The sequence below is a fragment of the Rhinoraja longicauda genome, chromosome 1 (genome assembly GCF_053455715.1).
Source record: "Rhinoraja longicauda isolate Sanriku21f chromosome 1, sRhiLon1.1, whole genome shotgun sequence".
NCBI lineage: Eukaryota > Metazoa > Chordata > Chondrichthyes > Rajiformes > Arhynchobatidae > Rhinoraja > Rhinoraja longicauda.
In genome coordinates this window covers 102,089,770-102,107,694 of record NC_135953.1, presented here as the reverse complement: position 1 = coordinate 102,107,694, position 17,925 = coordinate 102,089,770, and the positions used below count along the sequence as shown (strand labels likewise).

Below are 17,925 nucleotides of genomic sequence, written 5' to 3'. Positions count from 1 at the left end.
AACTGAGCTGAATGACTGCTAATTCTCTTTTGTTAATCTTCGAAAATACTGTTAGTAAAAAATGAAAACAATTTAACCATGCAGTACAAACAAAATGAGCCAGGTATGAGAAAAGATTTCAAAGTAATTTTGCTGGAATCAGAAAGCATCTTCAGGCAAAAGATGAAGACGACGCACATCAAGCACTTTTGTTACCTGAGGCAACAAAAAAACTGGTGAAAAATAATGAGCAAAAGCAGAAGTGGAGATGAAACAACATGAAAGTAATAGTTTACACCCACGAGGCAGTTTTACTTGCTGGGATGTCTGAAGTCAATGGTTGTATTTCAAGACAAAAGAATGTTAACCTTTAGGTTAATTTTGAACTCTTGCATTCTTAGCTGTGGAGTCAATTTGGTATTTTCGTCTCAGGCAAAAATTCCTTAGATCTGAAAATGCACTCAATATTACTGTCATTTTTCTAATTTCTAGTTACACCCAAATATTTTTATATAGTCATGCCAATACATTGAACTTGAAAAAAATTAAAAGCCCATCATAGAATTATTCAGAAAATTGCACAGAGAATAAATGTTAAAAATCTGGTCACAAGGTGATGTTGAGAGACCTCCCACATGCTCAAATCAAAGGATTTGAGGATACTTGAATTTGAGTGTTGATGGGTCGGGTGCTTGGAGTACCGGAAGGGGGAAGTCGCAGGCGCATGTTCTGGAGATGTTGTGTTGATTACTTCTTAAAAAGGTCTTGTAAAAGACCTTCAGCCCATCTTGGAGGTTGAGCTAGCAGCTCCTGGTTCACCTATTATTGCACTGATAACTCACATGCTCTCCACCACTTCAAGAACTTCCAATTCCTAGGCCCCCACCACCTCATCACCATGTGGAAATGTTATTCTAAAATCATGAGGGGAATTGATAAGGTGAATGCACAATCTTTTAGTTGAGAATCAAGCACCAGAGGACAAAGGTTTACAGTGAGATGGGAAAGATTTAATAAGAACCTGAGGAGCAACTTTTTCACACAGAGGGTGGTGAGGATATCCAACGAGCTGCCAGAGGAGGTAGTTGAAGCGGGCACTATAACAACATTTAAAATACATTTGGAGAGATACATGGATAGAAAAGACATAGGGGGACATAGGTCAAACATAAACAGGTGGGACCAGCGTAGATGGGACCAGCATAGGCATGTTAGGCTGAAGGGCCTGTTTCTGTGCTGTATGACTCTATGACTCTATCTGAGTGTGGTTAAAGGCTGCACACTTTACAGCCATGGTGTTCAAGCAGTATTCATGTAACGAGATTGATCCCTGGGTTGGCGGGACTGTCATATGAGAAAATGATTGAAAAGACTAGGCTTGTATTCACTGGAGTTTCGAAGGATGAGAGGGGATCTTATAGAAACATATAAAATTATCAAAGGATTGGACAAGCTAGATGCAGGAAAAATGTTCCCAATGTTGGGCGAGTCCAGAACCAGGGGCCACAGTCTTAGAATAAAGGGGAGGCCATTTAAAACTGAGGTGAGAAGAAACTTTTTCACCCAGAGAATTCTTTGCCACAGAGGGCAGTGGAAGCCAAATCACTGGATGGATTTAAGAGAGAGTTAGATAGAGCTCTAGGGGCTAGTGGAATCAATGGATATGGGGAGAAGGCAGGCACAGGTTATTGATTGTGTGCGAGGTGTTGTATTTTGGGAAGTCAAACCAGGGCAGGACCTCTTCACAGTGAATGGTAGGCCCCTGGGGAGTGTTGTAGAGTAGAGGAATCTGAGTACAAGTACATAACTACCTGAAAGTGGTGTCACAGAAAGGTAGGGCAGTAAAGAAGGCTTGAGGTTATGTTCACCTTTATCAGTCAGGATATTGAGTATAGAAATTATGCTACAGTTGTACAAGATGTTGGTGAGGCCTCATTTGGAGTATTTTTTTCCGTTTTGGTCACCCTGCTATAGGAAGGATGTCATTAACTGGAAAGATTGCAGAGAAGATTTATGAGGAGATTGCCAGAATTTGAGGGCCTTTTTCACTCAGAGAGTGGTGGGTATATGGAACGAGCTGCCAGACGAGGTAGCTAGGGCAAGTGCTTTAACCGCATTTACAAGACACGGGCAGGAACATGGTTAGGAAAGGTTCAGAGGAATATGGCCCAACGCTGGCAAATGGTACCACCTTGGTTGACATGGACAAATTGGGCCGAAAGACCTGTTTTTGTGCTGCATGACTCCATGTGTCATTCTTCAGTATTGAATGCCGTCTCGGCAGCAGTCGAACTATCTGTCCGTGGGAGAAGCATGGGGGAAGAGAGAAGAATTTTCTTGCCTTCCATCACAGTGAGGGGGTGCCTGGAGGAGTCACTGTGATGGATGTTTGTGTTAAAATTGTGTGTCTTGTGTCTTTTACTCTGTACTGTTGTGGCTGCGTGGCAAATGATTTCCGTTCAATTCATTTTGAATGACAATAAAGGCATATTATTATTATTATTAATAATATGCCTTTATTGTCATTCAAAATGAATTGAACGGAAATCATTAAAGGTAGAAGCTAACATGTTGCAGTAATTATTTTAGTGCACCTGCTTCATTTAACAACAGGGCTTTGGATTGCTACACCTTTTTAAATCTGTGCCCAGGTTAATTTTCCCAGATTTCTGTTAATTCCCAATAAAAGTTCCAACAGTTCCAGATCCTCTTATTCATTGTTACACAGTGGAATGAAGGAAAAATTTCATGAAGAGCTTTTTCTAAAAAATGTGTTTTGCTCTTCTTCTGAGGATCCTACCCCCACACAGGTTCAAGCGAGTGCCTTCTTTATTGCAGCAGACCTCATTCCTGCGCCAACCTTTTTGTGCAGTAAATTTCCTTCCACATCTGTGGTCCATTTGGGCCTTCTATCTTTGATGTTGAGCTGACACGTGGTGTTAACCATTTGATCAAGAAATTTTATGGACTCATAAGCCAGATACTGAAAGCTTACTTCCAGCACAGCCTGAAATGTGGCCAACATTTGGGGCTTCTCCTGTATCCGGATAGTTGGTGAAGTGCTTGTATTCTGCTTGATGCTATCCAAAAGGAAACAGATGAAAACATCATTGTACCATCTTTGACTACAGTTCAGGCTTTTAATGGAAGCTGTTGACCCTTAAGTTACAACCGTGACCAATAGTTTGCTATATCCATGCTTTAAGGCTATTATTGTACACCTGAGGCCAATATTTTGTGGCTCAGCCCAAAATGTCAGTGCCCTTATATATTCAATTACAACATTGGGCTGTCATTTATAAATAGGATGATTTTAACCAGCACTATGTAACGTGAGAATGCGATAATCGCCATTGTGTTGGCGGCTTATGGTGTAGTGGAAACCCTCCAAGTTACAGTTCATTGCTGGTTTCTAATTATGTTGAAATTGTGCTGAATTTTATTAAAAAGCACTTATGTCAGCACCAGATGGGCTCAGTAAATGCTGCCATCCCTCATAATGTCCGCTTTTTATGTCGTCGAGTTTATTGCCAAATGCACAAGTACAGAGGTAAAGGCAGTGCTTTATATTGTAGACAAACAGGTACCGTTAAATAACATATTTAATATCAATTAAAAATTAAGCTGCAATGCTCAACAATTTTTTCCCATCAATATAGCCAACGTTGACATGTAATATAATAATTGGACTCTTAAGTCTAAACAAATAAATATTCTAGGATAGACACAAAGTGCTGGAGTAATTCAGCGGGTCAGGCAGTGTCCCTGGAGAAAAAAGGATGGGTGATGTTTCAGATCGGGATCCTTCCTCAGACTCAACAAATGTTCTCGTTCATTAATTTACTTTATCCATTAGCTCAGCATGATTAATAAACATACATGTCACAGTAGACGAGCCGGTACAAACATTGGTTTAAGGTACAGTGAAGATCTTGCTTGCAGCTGCATCACAGGCACATAGACTCAGACTGCACACAAAAACATAAATTATGCATAAATTTTACGACTGAAAAGAAGAAGACTGCAAGAATCAAGATATTAATACAAAACACAATTATAAATCAAGTCCATTACAGTGCAAGGGGCGGACTATAGTATTCCATTGCTAAGATAGGATTGGGGTTGTGCAGGTCGGTTCAAGATCCTGATGGTTCTAGGAAAGTAGCAGTTCCTCAACCTGGTAGTGTGGGGCTTTAAGCATCTGTACCTCTTGCCTGTTGGTTGCAGCAAGATGAGGGATGATGGGGATAGATGCCACCTTTTTGAGACAACCATTGGAGATGAGGATAGTGAGCAAGGCCAGTCCAATCTAGCAGAGTACTCATTTGTGGAGACATGACAGACAATCAAAGCTTCCCACATGCTGATGATGAAACGCTAAGTTTTGTTAACTCGAGGAGATAAACCCATTCCAGACAATCGCAAAATTGTCCAATAAAACTGAGTTTCTGTCTAGGTTGATTGCTTGAGGTTGGTGAACAATGTGTAATTCAAGCAGATAGTTTCCAAATTTAATTGATTTACAAGATTTGCTGAAAATTGCCAGCAAACCAACTCCAAATATTACATATCAATCCTCCCTGCAAAGAAGTTCTTAACCATTAACCATTAAATCTAATCGTTTTTCAAATATACGGTGAAATGTGATTTTTGATATAACGTGATATACGGTGTAATATGATTTTCAAATATACGGTGGAATGTGATTATTAAGGGCGGCACAGTGACACTGCGTTACAGCGCCACAGACCCGGGTTCCATCCTGACTACGGGTGCTGTCTGTATGGAATTTGTACGTTCTCCCTGTGACCACATGGGTTTTCTCTGGGTGTTCCAGTTTCCTCCCACATTCCAAAGACAAATGGGTTTCTAGGTTAATTGGTTTTTGTAAAAATGTTCCCTAGCGTTGAGATTAGAACTAGTGTAAGGGCAAACAATGGTCGGCGCGGACTCGGTGGGCCGAAGAGCCTGTTTCCACATTGTATCTTTAAACTAAACTAAGCTAAATTAGATGACTTATGTTTCAGAGGTAATTGTGGCCAATCATTATTTAGTGAATATTAGCTGAATATAAACATCAGTGGAAACAAGGAACTCCAGCTGCTGATGTACAAAAAAAGACACAAAGTACTGAAGTAACTCAGCGGGGTAGGCAGCATCTCTGGAGAACATGGATAGATGACGTTTCGGGTCGGGACCCTTCTTCAGACTGTTTCTACAGTGGGTCTGCACATAGCAAGAAATTTAGAGATCACATAAGAGCTGCTTCACTTGTTTTTAAACCACTCGCTACATTTAGCATTTTAAACAATATAACATTTACAAAATCTGCATTCTGAACTCTATTTTGAATAAATGGTGCCAAAGTTCACATTGTTACATTTGAAGGCTGACCAAACACATGAAGAAGCTCAGTTTGCCAGTCAGTTTGCAAAGCAGAATGGTTTTTAAGTGACGCCAAGTATTTCTGATACTATCATTAGATCATAAGAGCGTGTATCCTCCATCTACCTTGAAAAGGATCTATGCAGTGGGTGAAGATGGGGAGAGAAGGGTGTAGGAAGGAACTGCAGAATCCGATTTATGGTTGTCACACATTGCTATTCCTATAACTGGGATACAATACACCCATCTCTTGTCCACAGCTGGTAAACGTCTGCAAGACGGCATCTTCCTCCACATGCGTTTGGTTGTTGGCCAGGCTGAAGGGAGTTTTATTATTTTTCTAGCTATGTTCAGCATAAGCCAGGAGACCTTAATATTGACCATGAAAACTTAAATGGGAGAGGCTCTATTTTCCTAGAAAAAAAACATCCTTTGTGATGACCACAACCTTTTGCAGTCTGTAATTAAGTAGTTTAGTTTAGTTTAGAGATACAGCGCAAAAACAGGCCCTTCGTCCCACCGAGTCCACGCCGACCAACGATCCCCGTACACTAACACTATCCTACAAACAAGGGGCTATTTACAATTTTTACCAAAGCCAATTAACCTACAAACCTGCACGTCTTTGGAGAGTGGATGGAAACCGGAGCACCCGGAGAAAACCCATGCAGTCATGAGGAGAACATACAATCTCCATACAGACAACACCCGTAGTCAGGATCGAACCCAGGCCTCTGGCGCCGTAAGGTAGCAACTCTACTGCTGCGCCACCGCTGGTACAATGTCAGTGAAACCTGATTCTGGAATGAGTGTCTGTGGGTTAGCAATGAGGTCCAGAGGAGGATGTGTTCAATTCCCAAAAATTGAAGCAAAGAACTTTGATCTCCTAAAGCAGAAGAAAGTGAGGGGAGCGAAATTAAGGTGAGAGGGGCAAAGTTTAAAGGAGATGCACAGGCCAAGTTTTTTACACAGAGGATAGAAGAGATACGATAGTGGCATCTAAGTGACATTTGGATACGCATATGGGTATGCAGGAATGGAGGGATATGGATTATGTGCAGGCAGATAAGAATTTGTTTGGTATCATGGTCGGCACACATACTCTGGGCCGAAGGGCTTATTCTTGTGCAGTATTGTTCCTTGTACTAACATACAAGGCAGGAGTGAGCAGGGCAGAGGAATTAGATTTGACCAGTAGGTCATAGGCTTGGCTGAGGACATGATAGGCAATGTAAATCCCTTGCATGCTGAAAGCTTCCAAGATTATGTCATTGCTTTAGTGCAGTCCAAGAAGCTTCCAGGACGCAGGTCAAGTATGTTATAAACAAAGATGTATTTTAGCACAGAAGTTAGGAGCAGATGACAATGTAATAATAATTTAAGAAAAACATAAGAGCAATGCGTCAGAGACTGCTTTGGTCACAGTTATGAGGATATCGCCCTTTCTGTGTTATCATTCCATACTAATTTTTTTTTAATAATCTGCCGTAGCCAGTTTACAGAGATGAATCTGTAGTGGAATTTGGTACATTTTTAAAATGATTCCTTCCTTTGCTTAACCATCTTGAACCTATTAAAGAGAATTTTGTGTTTTAGCATAAAACATACATTAGCTACCCATTTTACTTGTTTCTGAGTATTTACTCAACTGTTTTTAAAATATATTTTAATATTACAAAGGGTGCTTTCAGCAAGTGGCCAAGAAGAGTGTCATGAAAATGTCTGTTGCATTAGACATTATGTGTTTAACAGAATCCAAATCTACTTTTGATTCTGGCTTCTCTCAAAGAGACACTGTTCTGGTGCATGCCATTCACTGTGTGTATTTAATATAATTTAACCTCGAATCAATGGGGTATTGAAAATAATTGTTATGAAAGTTCAAGGGCCTTGTTATAAACATTGTGCAACAGCTGACCCTCAAGAATTTCATATCTTGCATGTATAAGGAGGAACTAATCATTTAACAAATATCATAGCTGTGGTCAAAGTATCCAATTTCAAATCTTGCTTGGGAACAGGGAATGTAAAGCTAATTTTTGACAAATGTCATTATTTTTAACCTTATGTTATTGTACTTTAAATTGCAAGAGAGCTTTTAGGCTCTGACATCTGTATTGATAGTTCATAAATTGAGAAAGACACAAAGTGCTGGAGTAATTCAGTGGATCATGCAGTATCTCTGGAGAACATGGATTGGGGACGTTTTGGGTCAGGGCCCTTTTCAGACTGATTCTTTGGGACGGAAGGTTCCTGACCCAAAAAGGTCACCTATCCATGTCCTCGGAGATGTTGCCTGATCTGCCGAGTTACTCCAGCACCTTGTGTCTCTGCAACATCTGCAGATCCTTGTATCCAGAGTCAGAAACTAGCCCGCTGAGTTCCTCCAGCACTTTGTGTTTTGCTCAAGGTTCTAGCATCAGCATTTCCATGTGTTTTCTTTTGCTTCTGATTCTCATATTCACCCCTCTCGTCCCTCAACCTCTATTTTTCTATTTAAGGTAATGTTGAAACTGGAATCAGTGCTTTAGAACGTGGTTAAATCATTAGTGGGGGAGAGAAAGGAAGCAGCCGGTATTCTTACAGAGTTTAAGGATCCCTGATTTAGTTGCCTCTGATGGCTATTTACAGTTCAGACAAGTGGCACTTTATAGAAGCTGTCAGCCTGCTTAATGTTACTAGGATTACAGAAATCATATTTAACACTGGCAATTGTGCGCACCCCGTCTGCCTTGGGACTAGTCAAAGTGCTTATAGCTACTGGGTCTAAAATGATACAACGCTCCCTTGGGCCGCAGGTTTTCACAATCTTAGCCTTGGTCAGATAATCGTAGACTGAGTCAGATATCGCCTTTCAAAAGGTTTTACAGGGAAATTGCCAGAAGAATAAATTTCAAATTATACTTAACATAATTCCAAATGGCAGGTGGAGATTCTCTACTCTGTCAGATAGCTCATGCAATGGCATTTGTAGCCGCCACATCTCGCTGGCTCTACCCCTTGAGATCAGTCTGTTTTATTTAACCATGCTTAAAGAAGTAGAGGTGTAAGAAGGATTTGAGCAAGATTAGAAATTGTTTTATTGTTAGCAAGCCCCTCAGGATCAAAGATAACTTGCTTCCACGCCGTTCCTGGGTTTGGAAGTAGGTAATGAGGCCATATTGGATTTCAGGCACATTCACTGATGGTGCTTGGTGGCGTGGCTAGTTTGTGAGATTGAGGCGTTCCTTCTGTCTTTTTCACTGGACTGCCGTGTGCTTGTGACACATGGACTTTGGGCTCTCAGTGCAATCCCAACTCCTCCACACGGAATGAGAATGGGGAAAGTGATGACAATGACTTTTTCAGGCCTCTTCAACTTTCATCAACAATAGGAGAAAGACCAGCATGCTGTGCATTCTCCTCCCCCCCCCCAAAAAAAAACTTTATTCAGAATGAAAAATATATGCAAAACAAGAACTGCAAAACTTCTTCCAGCTTTCTCAGTGGCTATACATACAATCATTAGCATTGTATTTGGTAGTGTTCACAGTAATATCATTATACTTGGCATCCTTTTGGGCCCTAGACTGTGGTCCTCCCCACAAAGCTGTGGCGTTGTCTGCACCAAACTTCAGTGCATCCCTCAGCACGTACTGCAGTAGTCTGGAGCGGGCCAGTCGACAACATTCCCTGGCAGGCAACTCGCTCTGCTCGAAGATCAACAAGTTTCAGGCAGACCAGAGAGCGTCTTTCACTGAGTTGATGACCTTCCAGCAACACTTGATGTCCGTCTCTGAATATGTCCCTGGGAAGAGTCCATAAATCAGAGAGTCCTCTGTTACAAAGTTGTTCCAGATAACCCGTGACAAGGACTCTTGCATCATTCACCAGACTCTATTCGCAAATCCCCACTCCGTGAAGAGGTGGGCAACCATCTTTAGATTTAGAGATACAGCGCGGAAACAGGCAGGTTTGGGTCCATATCTGAGGAAGGATCTGCTGACATTGGAGAGGGGACAAAGGAGGTTTACAGGACTGATCCTGGGGATGATTGGGTAAATGTATGAGGAGAGTTTAATTTATTTTAGTTTAATTTAGAGATACAGCGTGGAAACAGGCCCTTCGGCCCACCAAGTTCACGCCAACAAGCGATCCCCACACATTAATGCTATCCTACAGACACTACGGACAATTTATACATACACCAAGTCAATTAACCTACAAACCTGTACGTCTTTGGAGTGTGGGAGGAAAGCGAAGATCTCGGAGAAAACCCACGCGGTCACGGGGAGAACGTACAAACTCTATACGGACAGCACCCACAGTCAGGATGGAACCCGGATCTCCAGTGCTGCAAGCTTTGTAAGGCAGCAACTCTACCGCCGCGTCACCGTGCCGCCCGCCGCGATGGCTCTGGGCCTGTACTCACTGGAGTTTAGAAGGATGAGGGGGAGTCTCATTGAATCCTTACAAATAATGAAAGGCCTGAAAAGAGTGGATGTGCAGAGGATGTTTTAAGTAGTGGGAGGGTTTAGGACAAGAAGATGCAGTCTGACAATAGTGGGATGCACCTTTAGAATAGAGACGATGAGGAATTTCTTTAGCTAGAGGGGGTGAATCCGTGGAAGTCATTGCCACAGGTGGCAGTGGAGACCAAGTCATTGGATATTTTTAAAGCGGAGATTGATGATCTTGATTAGTAAGGGTGTCAAAGGTTTCGGTGAGAAGGCAGGCGGATGAGGTTTTGAGGGAAAAATAGATTCGCCATGATGGAAGGTGGAGCAGACTCAATGGGCTGAATGATCTAAATCTGCTCCTATGTCTTATGATCTTATGAAGCAGGTGTCAAGAGAGTCAAGAGTCAAGAGTGTTTTATTGTCATATGTCCCAGATAGAACAATGAAATTATTACTTGCTGCTGCACAACAGAATATGTAAACATAGTACACTGTCAACAATGTAATAAACGAGAAAAGAAAAGTTCAGTTCAGAGAAAAAAAAGTGGTGGGGGGGGGGGAAGGTTGAGTTTAGGGACAAGTTAAGGGAATGGCGTTGGTGAAGGACCTTTTTCCTACGATAGAATTGTCAAAGACTATAGAGCGTAGCTTTAAGGTGAGAGGGACAACGCTTAAAGCTGGTGTGCGGGGAAACTTTTTGCCTCAATTATTCAGCAACATAATCCTGAGCATTTGGTGGATGAGTAGACCTCAGTGTTGAAATCCAATTACAGTCTAACCATGAAGTGGACCGATAGATGATCAACATCTGATACTCACATCCTGGACTTTACATGAATCTGTACGTTACATAGAAGATAGACACAAAATGCTTCAGTATCTCAGCGGGACAGGCAGCATCTCTGGAGAGAAGGAATGGGTGACATTTCGGGTCGGGGCCCTTCTTCAGACTTTAGTCTGTACTTAGGAACAGCCAAGTGGCAAAGATACCTTTCATAACTGTTATCCACAGTCAGTGTGATTCAAGCCACAGAGATTTCCCTTGCAAATGTCAAAAGGAAATGTCAAAAAAAGACAAGAGGGCTATCTTTGACCATTTAAAGTCACATTTACAGGAATACAGAGCTTTATTGTCATTCGATACCGACATTACCGAATGAAATTACATTTCCAGCAGTCACAGAACATTAAAAAACAGAACACAAGACACAAACACAAACACAAACCCCAACACAAACCCCAACACAAACCCCAACACAAACATCCATCACAGTGACTCCAAACACCCCCTCACTGTAATGGAAGGCAACAAAACTTCCTCTCTCTTCCCCCATGCCCACGGACAGACAGCTAGACCCCTACCGAGGCGACCGACCCGCACAGCCCCCGCAAGGGGATAGAAATCCCCGCGGCCGAGCCGCACCGAGCGCTGAAACGTCCCGCGGCCGTACTGGGCGATGGAAGGCCCCGCGGCCGAGCCGTACCGGGAGCTGTTAAGTCCCACGGCCGAGCCGCACCGGCGATGTTAAGTCCAGCGGCCGAGCCGCGCCGGGCGATGGAAGGCCCCGCGGCCGGGCCTCACCCCCAGGAAGAGACCTAAAAAAGAAAGGTTTCCCCCACTCCACCCCAATGGAGGAATAGGGGCTATGTGCAGGCAGCGGATAGTTTAACGTGGCACCATGTTCACCACAGATATTATGGACCAAATACCTTATTCCTGTGCTGCATTGTTCTATGTATCTTGTAGACAAATTGATTAAATTGGTTGCCATAATTAGTCAACTCCTATCATCGGGCAGCTCCTATCATCAGGCAACCCCCAGAGTAGGAAAAAGGCCAAACAGATACATTTCGTTTTCTATTTATTTAGCAGTTCCTATACCACACAATTAACAATGAATTTCATTTTGATATGTTTGTATGCATCATTCCACATAATAAGAAGTTGCATCAAAAAGGGCAGTTTTTATTTCTTCATTATTGGCAGGGCAAGTCTTTAGTGCCCATCCTACAACTCCTCTCTGGTCTGACAACCAGACCATTGGTTGGAGACCAGTGACTCCTCTCCAACACCAACTGCTCTTTGAAATGACCGAGCAAACCATTTAGTTCATGGAACTACTTGGGCTGTTCCTAAGTAGTTCCATGAACTAAATGATTTGCTCGGTCATTTCAAAGAGCAGTTGTTGTTAGAGAGGAGTCACTGTTAGGTCCGTAGATTTGTTTTCTCGAAATTACATCAGGGGACCACTTCTTCACTGGTTCATTGTTTGCCACTGAGCTGGGCTGTTTCTGCGACATTAAGGGGTAGCACAGTGGCACAATGATAGAGTTGCTGCCTCACAGCCCCTTAGACCAGGATTAGATCCTGACTATGGGTGCTCTCTGTACGGAGTTTGTACATTCCCTCTGTGACTGCGTGTGTTTTCTCCGAGTGTGGCTTTCTTCTACACTTCTTCTAACTTGTAAAATTGGTCGTAGTGTGTGTGGGTGGTGTAGGGGTGATCACTGGTCAGTATGAACTCAGTGGGCCACAGGGCCTGTTTCGTGCTGTATCTCTAAAGTCTAAAGTAAAGTCTAAAGTTTTGATTGCTCATGACTCTGCCTTTCTTCTTCAGTTTTCAGAACATTTAGTGAAACTGGCTTATCCACGAGTCTGCATCTTGGACGGAGGAATCAACAAGATGAAACCCACAGGACTGCTAATTGTACCTTCACCTCAAATCTGACCACGTTCACCTGCAGCACCGGGAAAGATGTAAGAAGTCGGAGCTGGCTGAGGGCATTACAGGACCTGCATCGAAGGACATTACTGGAACCAGTGACTGTAATCCTTGTCCGCGAATCCCTAATCGGACATGATCGTGAACCCGAAGCGTGGTGCTGATTGCAACACCAGTGAAACATCCACATAGCAGTGTTATCCAACGTATAACAGTGATTCAGTAGAGATTTGCATCTGAGTTGTTATTCAGCGAGGAGACCTCTGATGAATCATGTTTTTCATTACTATCAGAAATGTAAGACTCGTTGATTGTGACCTGTGATTTTAACAGCATGTTGTAATACAATCGTTATTTAAAGACCACGCACAAAATCAAACCTCTTTTGCGGATTTTTGAACCCCCATTTCTGAAAGAGGTCTAAGTGACAGGAATGAAACTCTACAACAGCCCATCTACCATGTTAAGTAAACCCAAATGTGGGGCTTCAAAGAACCAGAAAATAATTACCAATTTTACCACTCATGATAAAATTGTGCTACAATTCCTTAGTGGAAGCCAAGCATAGAAGGGCCTGTTGATGCATAAACTTGAAAATTTACTTTGGAGTACTCTGGTCCCCCTGGCTTCCTCCCATATCCCCAAAACCTGAATGTCTGTGATGTGGGAGGAAACCATAGAACCCAGAGAAAACCCACACAGTCACTTAGCGAGCATGCAAACTTCACACAGACAGCCGGTCAGGATCGAACATGGGTCTCTGGTGCTGTGAGGCTTCAGCTCTATCAATAATGTGTTGGCAATACAGTAGTATGAGGTCTGGATTATTTACTAGTTTGGCCGACTGGAATATGCTGAGTAGGCCAGAATATACAAACGAAAGAGAAAATAAAGTGGGAATGGAATGGTAAGTGAAAATGGCCAGCCCTGATGCAAACAGAAAGAAAGAGCATGTTACCTGGAGTTAGAGACTTCGACATTGAGTCCTGCAGGTTGCAAACTGTCCACATGAAAAATATAGCACTGTTCCTCAAGCTTATAATGGCTTATCAACGGCATTGACTGTATCATTGCCAGAGACAGAGAGGTCTGAGTGGGAGTGGGACAGTGAGTTAAAGTGGCAGGCAATGGTCATGGTCACCCCTGTGACTGAGTGCAAGTGTTCCTCAAAGCAGCCACCCCAACTACACTTCATTTCTCAACGTAGAGGAGACCACAGTGTGTAACACTGAATGCGATAGACAATAGATTGGAAGATGTGCAAGCGTATCGCTGCTTCGTTTAGATTGATCACTTGAATCAGCAGCCAATTTGACATAAAAGCTGTACGCTGCAGGCAGAAAGTTGATCCAAATGTGGAAGGTATTACATTGACTTTGCAATCTGAAATTCGATTACAATCATTATCACTGAGCAGACTTCTTAGCTCCCGGAAGGTGAGCGTGGAATAAGGAGGAACATGATAAAGACACTGCAGAGAAAATAGCAGGACAATCACATCCATGGAGCCACCAGGTGAGCTAACCTGTCCGAGCACTCTTAGAAGGAAACAAATAAACGTATATTCATGATAATCAAAGTTAGAAGTACAGTCGAACAAATTGGGGAGGCTGCATTTTGCGTATCGTGTTCAGCTTTGGTCACCCTGCTACAGGGAGGATGTCATTAAGCTTTAAAGATGCAGAGAAGATTCACGAGGATGTTGCCAGGACTTGAGGGAGAGGTTGGGCAGGCTGGGACTTTATTGCCTGCAGTGCAGTGGGATGAGGGCTGATCTTATAGGTCTTACATAAATGCACAAAGTCTTTTACCCAGAGTAGGGGAATCGAGAACTAGGAGACATAGGTTTAAGGTGAGAGGGGAGAGATTTAATAGGAACCTAAGGGGCAACTTTTTTACACAGAGGTTGGTGGGTATATGCAATGAGCTGCCAGAGGAGGTGGTTGAGCCAGGTATTATAACAACATTTAAAAGACATTTGGACAGATACATGGACAGGAAAGATTTAGAGGGATATGGGCTAAACACGGCAGATGGGACTAGTATAAATGGAGCATCTTGGTCGGCATAGGCAGGTTGTGCCAAAGGGCCTGTTTCCCTGCTGTATGACTCTGACTAAATTGACGTCTGTTAAGTTTTATTGTCAGCCTTGGTGAATATTTTGAGTCCCACTGTGGAAACTGCAAATGCATCTGAACCGATGACAAGAGATGATGCCTACTTCTATTTCTGAACCTTTGCAAAGGGTCTGAAATTAGCATTATTTATAATGTCTTAAAATAATTATGGACTATGCATTGAACGGCAACGGGTGAGAGTGTGGATGGTTGACTTTTCACCCTGCATTAGCTCAGTTTCAATCTTTGGGACCTAGTCCTGAGCTGTTAGTTCGATAGGTAAGAGACCGAACTGTTTCGGGCCACGTTTTGTAGTGTTTCTCAGAGCAGCAGTCGAGGATTTTATCTTGTTGCCTGGTGGTTACCGCACGTTCTCATTGCCTGTGAACAATAGAAGCATTGTGAGAACTTTCTCTTTCCATAATTGTGGCCACCGTTAAGAAAACGTAACTTGTTGATTGAGCACAGCAAGGATTACCGTGTTAGCTTGAGGAGTGGAAGAAGTCAGAGTTTCAGACTGCATTCTAATCAGGCAGCTGCAGTTTTGAAGAGTGAGGGCTTTGCTGTTGGAATTTTCCACTCTGTAATCTTGTGAGGGTTTATGTGTGTGTTTTAATTGATTAAAGTCCAAACTCCATAGAAATTTGACATCATTGGTTTAGTAAGAAACCATGAATCTTGAGTAGTGAATGGGAATATTTTAATACATGTGTGTCAGGCCTGCTCAATACTTTTTTTAATATGGCATAATCCACTTGAAGAAAAAGTAGAGATTTTAGTAGAGGTTCATTTTTGCTAATTTTTTCAATGCCCTCGTTCAAGTCATACAGTGTGGAAACAGGCCCGTCAGCCCAACTTGCCCACACTGACCAACATGCCCCATGTACACTCGTCCCACTTGCCTGCATTTGACCCCAAATCCATCTAAATATTTCTTAAACGTTTTGTGAGTAGCTGCCTCAGCTAACTCCTCTGGCAACTCGTTCCATATACCCACTACCCTTTGTGGGGAAAAATTGCCCCTCAAATTCCTATTAAATCTTTCCCCCTCACCTTAAACCAATATCCTCTGGTTCTTGATTCGCCTTCTCTGGGTAAGAGACTCCATGCATTTACCGTCTCTGTTTCTCTCATGATCATATACACCCCTCGTCCTCCTGCTCTCCAAGGAATATAGTCCTAGCCTGCTCAACCACCACTTCTAGCTCAGTCCCTCGAGTCCTGGCAACATCCTCATAATTAGGCTATGACACAGAAAGCATAATTTAGAAAAGCCCTTGGGGGTCAGCTGTGGTTCTGTCTGTGATACATTGGTGACATTTCCTGCCAATGTATACACTGTGTGCAGTGGAGCCTTCCTGCCCTCAGGAGATCAGATGGTAACGACTTATGATTCGCTTCTGATTCAGAATCAGATTGCTTTATTGTCATATACACCAGGGTGCAATGAAATTCCTTGTTCGCGCAAAGTTCTTATAGTGAACAGTATACACGGTAATAATAAATACAACAATAAACGCAAAGATGATGCAATACAGCAGAATGGTGCAAAGGGTGAAGTTCAATCTGAAGTACTGCACTTTAGTTTACTTTAGTTTAGAGATACAGAGTGGAAACAGGCCTTTCGGCTCACTGAGTCTGTGCTGACCAGTGATCACCCTGTACACCAGTGCTATCCTCGACACACTAGGGACAATTTACAATCTTCATCAAAGCCAATTAACCTACAAACATGTCGTCTTTTGAGTGTGGGAGGAAACCGAAGCACCCAGAGAAAACGCACACAGTCACAGGTAGAACATACAAACTCCGTACAGACAGCACCCGTAGTCAGGATCGAACCTCGGTCAGTGGCACTGTAAGGCAGCAACTCTACTGCTGTGCCACTTTGCTGTTTTATATAGTGCAAAAAGAACACTAAAGTACAAGAGTGCTTTACAAGAGTAGGAGTATGTGGCAGCACCTCCAGGAAGTGATTGGTTCAGGGGTCTGATCTTACACTTGGTGGCCGGAGTTTTCAGGCTCCTGCATCTTCTCATAGATGGTAGATGGGGAGAAAAGGGAATGGCCAGGGTGACAGATATTTAGTTTAGTTGAGTTTAGAGACACAGTGTGGAGACAGGCCCCTTGGCCCACTGAGTCCACGGCGACCATCACACTAGTTCTATGTTATCACACTTTTGCATCCTACACACTAGGGGCAATTTACAGAAGGAAGTCAATTAACTTACAAATCTGCACGTCTTTGGAATGAGGGAGGACATCCGAAGAAAACCCACCTGGTCACAGGGAGAATGTACAAACTCCACACAGATAGCACCCATAGTCAGTATTGAATCCGAGTCTCTGGTGCTGTGAGGCAACGGCTCTACCTCTTGACCAGCCTTCCTGATCCAAACACCGTGAAGATGGACCGGATGGAAGGAAATGACATGCCTGTGGTAGACTGTAGTGTGTACACCCCCCTGCAGGCTCAGCTGGTCAAGAGCATAATAGGCAGGGAAGCATCCTCTCATAAACATTTCTCTAGGGGCATCAGTAAAATTGGAGAGAATCCTCATCGATATGCTGAACCTTCTCGGAAGCCTAAGAAAGCAAATACTCAGATACACTTCCTTGATGGCGATATGGATGCCTACGCAATGTGGCTTTTGACCATCTCCACAGCCGCTCCGGTGATGAAGAGATTATGTTCACCCCCCACTTCCTTAGGTTAACAACCAACTCTTTCATGTTGCTGACATTAACGGCCAGGTTGAGTTAGTTTAGTTTATTGTCACGTATACCGAGGTGCAGTGAAAAGCTTTTGTTGCGTGCTAACCTGTCAGCGGAAAGACAATACATGATTATAATCGAGCCATTTACAGTGTACAGATACATGATAAAGGGAATAACGTGAATAACTTTTAGTGCAAGATAAAGTTCAGTAAAGTCCGAATAAAGATAATCTGAGGGTCTTCAATGAGGTAGATAGTAGTTCAGGACCACTCTCTAGTTGTTGGTATTTGCTACACTGAAGATATTACATAGATAGATAATATTGTTTTCAATTTATCAGTGACGTGACATTACTGTTCGTATCTGTAGCTGGTCCTTGCACAGGGATACCTTTCTTTTTGTGAATGGGGAAGTGGATCATTTATATATTTCTTAGCAAAAGACATGAACAGCCGGCAAAAGCTTTGTTGATCTCGCATCTGTTTCCCTGCATTTTTATTAGTTAATGCCTTGCAACATCTGACCCATTCTGATGACTGGAGTCGCTTTAATGTCTGTGCGCCT

At 42.8% G+C, this 17,925-nt stretch overlaps 1 protein-coding gene across 2 annotated transcripts in view; it reads left to right on the top strand.

Moving 5' to 3' along the window:
• tbck (TBC1 domain containing kinase) overlaps nucleotides 1-12,891 on the top strand; it is a 201,133-nt gene extending 188,242 nt beyond the window's left edge. For both annotated transcript variants that reach the window (XM_078411595.1, XM_078411604.1), the window contains exon 26: nucleotides 12,422-12,891. In XM_078411595.1, the coding sequence (XP_078267721.1) occupies nucleotides 12,422-12,532 (111 nt within the window). In that variant the 3' untranslated portion in view covers nucleotides 12,533-12,891. The remainder of the gene's footprint in view (nucleotides 1-12,421) is intronic.
• Nucleotides 12,892-17,925: the final 5,034 nt, after the last annotated feature.